Source organism: Gopherus evgoodei, chromosome 3 (genome assembly GCF_007399415.2).
Source record: "Gopherus evgoodei ecotype Sinaloan lineage chromosome 3, rGopEvg1_v1.p, whole genome shotgun sequence".
Lineage (NCBI taxonomy): Eukaryota > Metazoa > Chordata > Testudines > Testudinidae > Gopherus > Gopherus evgoodei.
The window spans coordinates 1,062,501-1,066,019 of record NC_044324.1 but is presented as its reverse complement, the minus strand read 5'-3'; the positions used below and the strand labels follow the sequence as shown (position 1 = coordinate 1,066,019).

General features: G+C 37.5%; 1 protein-coding gene across 1 annotated transcript in view; it reads left to right on the top strand.

Moving 5' to 3' along the window:
- The first annotated feature begins 358 nt into the window (after positions 1 to 358).
- Positions 359 to 3,519, top strand: part of HOXC10 (homeobox C10) — a 3,923-nt gene continuing 762 nt past the window's right edge. The window contains exon 1 of the mRNA XM_030558386.1: positions 359 to 1,130. Coding sequence (XP_030414246.1) covers positions 365 to 1,130 — 766 coding nt within the window. The 5' untranslated portion in view covers positions 359 to 364. The remainder of the gene's footprint in view (positions 1,131 to 3,519) is intronic.

Here is a 3,519-nt window from a genome sequence, read left to right as displayed (position 1 = left end):
TTTTTTTTTTTGGGTTTTGTTTCCCCCTACTCCGCTGTAGACACGCGTTGGTTCATTGGTAAACAAACTCCCGCAAACCGGGTGGCTTTTTCTCCTTTGTTCAAAGTGAAGGTCCCGGGCACCCTACCCGCCAGAGACTGATAGATGTCGCTGTTGCTCTATGCTAGTTTTCGCCGCTCGCAACAACTTGACCCTTGTGACGTCATCGGCGTCTGAATCATCAAGGCCATTTTCAATCCTCATTGGCCTGGCCGTCACGTGGTGGGGGACCAATGCGTGGATAATTATGGGGCTGCTATTTTTCCCTAAAAAAAAGATGTCAGCCCTTGGCTGTAGTATTCCTCCTTAAAATCCCTCCCTGACAATGTCATGTCCCAACAATGTGACTTCTAACGCCTTTTTGATGGACTCGCTGGCCGGTACCTGTAGAGGCGAGAATTATTCCTCTAACCAAGGAATGTATATGCAGCCTGGGAGCGATTTCAGCTGTGGAATGATGAGAAACTGTGGAATTATCCCGTCTCTTTCCAAAAGAGACGAGGTGAATACCGCCAGCCTGTCTCTCAACACCTATCCATCTTACCTTTCTCAGCTAGACACTTGGTGTGACCCAAAAAATACTTACAGAATCGAACAACCTGTTGCAAGACAGCTCCCATCCTGCTCTTTCCCAACCAATGTCAAAGAAGAGAATGTATGCTGCATGTATAACGCTGATAAAAGGGCGAAAAATGCCACAGAGACAGCCCTCTACCCCAATCAAATGCCTGACTCTTGCCTAAATGATCATGAAGTCCCTGTTCCTAGCTACTATCGAGCCGGCCAAGGTTATTCCTCTATGGAGAAGACGCCAAACTGCAACAATCCAAATGAGTTTGAGGCAAGTTTTGACTCCAGGGCGAGTCTGAACCCAAGGAGTGAACGTCTGGAACAACAACAAGCCCCACCGCCAGTGGCTAAAGTGAGTTTCCCCGAAAACACAAAAACAGATAATACCCAGAACACATCCACCAACGAAATTAAAACAGAAACAAGTGCCCCAGCTCCAAAAATAAGCTCTTCGGAAGCAGAGAAAGACGTGAATAAAAGCACTGACACCAGCACAGACAATTCTGACAATGAAGCAAAAGGTAAGGGATTATTCATTATCGGTAACTGGTTTCAGAAAATGATCAGCATCATACTACTAGTATTAATACTACTAAGATGCCCTTTACACTGCAAACTTCGCCGCACTTGTGTCTGAATTGCTGCAGTCGTTTTTAAATTCTTACTCGAAATAAAAATCACTGAGAAACCAGAGCAGTCAAATGTGTTAAAACACATCCTCTCGCTATATAAAGGGGAGACTTGTGCATGTATTTAGTTAGGTATGTAGCTGCTAGGAACGGTGTATATTTAATAAGGTTAGGTGGCTTTTAGAATAGTCTAAAATGGCAATGAGTTAAAAAAAAATCAGTTCAGCCAGACATTTACTTCATGTTATTGGCTAGTTAAATGTTTTATGTGGTCGTGGAAGGCAATTTTTACTCTTTTTACTTGCTCAGTGTAAAATGTCTGAGGAGAAAAAGAAAACACGGATTGAGTCTTATTTTCTCTTGCAAACATCTCAGGTTTGGGTTGTGTATTGCATTTCATTTCATTGCTCGAAAAAGCATTTTTCCTGGCGAATTGAGATCTTGTTTGTGAAGGCAAAATTGTTTCTGGGTGTGAAGCAGATGTTCTAAGTTTGGGTTTCTATGAGGAGAGACTTCCATTTACCATATTGTATTTTCATTGTAGAGATTTCATGTGGTTTGAAATGTTTGTTTCTCTTAATATTCAGTTGCCCTGTAGACCTAGATTCAAGATAGAATGTTTTAAGTATTTATTTTGGGTCATTAAGAAGAGGTATATATATGAATGAGTGGAATTCTCTGAAAATTTGGCTTAAAATACATAGCACAAAATATTACTGGGAGCGGATGGAGATCTAAGCAACGAATTTTATTATTTGACTGTGGTGCATTGGTTAAAATAGCTTCCGTGTCCAATAATTTGTAATACGCTAGAAATCAAGCAGAAACGAAGCAGTTTGGTAACTATGTAATTTGTATATGCATATACATATACGTGCATGTGGTATGGTGTGTATACTCACATACATCCTCTGTGTATGGGTACCAGCAAAGCAGACAGATATTTCATACTTACTGTCGTTCTTGTGAAAGATATCTTCATACAAAATCACCTTTAAAATTGGCCTTTCAACAAAACAAAATATATAGCCCAAAACATTCTTTTCATTTTTTCCGCATCCAATGACATTATTTTATCTGACAGCTGAGTTAGAAATACACAAAACACAAAGTCAAGTTTATCAAAAGCCCTACAAACTTCTCTTCACAAAGCGCGTTCTATTTTCATGTCAAGATATATTTTCGTGGGAGTTAACAGAAGGATTATTTTGGTTTTGAACTATAATTTGGGTGTGTGTGTGTGTTGGGGGGGGGAAATAAAGGTTTCTACTGCAGTATTGGTGTTATCCAAAAAGAGTGCATGTTTAATGTAATTGATTTCCAAACTTTTGCTTTTTCAGAAATGAATATATCGTGAATAGTATTTTTAATCGCCAGAACCTGTATGAGGCGGATTTTGTTTGTGTGTGGTTTTCTTTAAATTAAATTATTTTAAAGCTTAAGTTTTCCTTTTTGTCGAATCAGAATTTTATTCATTGTCAAGGTGCGATTTTTGAATTCAGTTTAAGAATTTTGGATAGCTAGAGGCTTAGCGAGAATTTCAAAGGTTCAATAGTATGAAAGTGCATCTACAAACTTAAAGGTGGCTTAATTACAAATATATTCTTTGTTAAGGCATAAGTGGTTAACTAAAGTTCTTATTTCCAATCTCTGACATCTTCTGAAACTAGCATGAATATAAAAGTAAGTGGATTATTGTAGTCATAGGACAGGTCATTTTCTTCTTGCATAGACTAAAATATAGACCACTACTGATGCCAGAATTTTCCCATGATCAAATTCAAATCCCAAGTATTATATATACAAAATACTTGGGATTTGAATGTATATATATCTATATATCTATAGATATATATCTGTATCTATAAAGATATAGATATATCAAATATTTGGGATTTGAATATTTGCTATATAGATATTTGCTATATAGATATAGCAAACACATGCATTTGACTTTATGAAGTGTGTGTGTAAGTGTATAAGAGAGGGTGTGTATATATAAGAAATAGAATTACAAAGGATAAATATATACACCCATTTTATAAAGGCAAATCCATTTCACATAGTCTGTGTTTACGAAAAATACTCTTGATATTAATGTGCTTCACAGACTCCAAGCATCTGATCCTTGTTAGAGGACAGTGGTTCAGTGAGCCTGATATCAGAGGATAATAATCAGATTTCACCTTAGATGATGCTTTTGTAGTAAAGCGTGTGTGTGTAGAAGGAAGCAATGGCAGAACAGTTACGGAACTTAGAAAAGTTACACTGTTGATTTTAA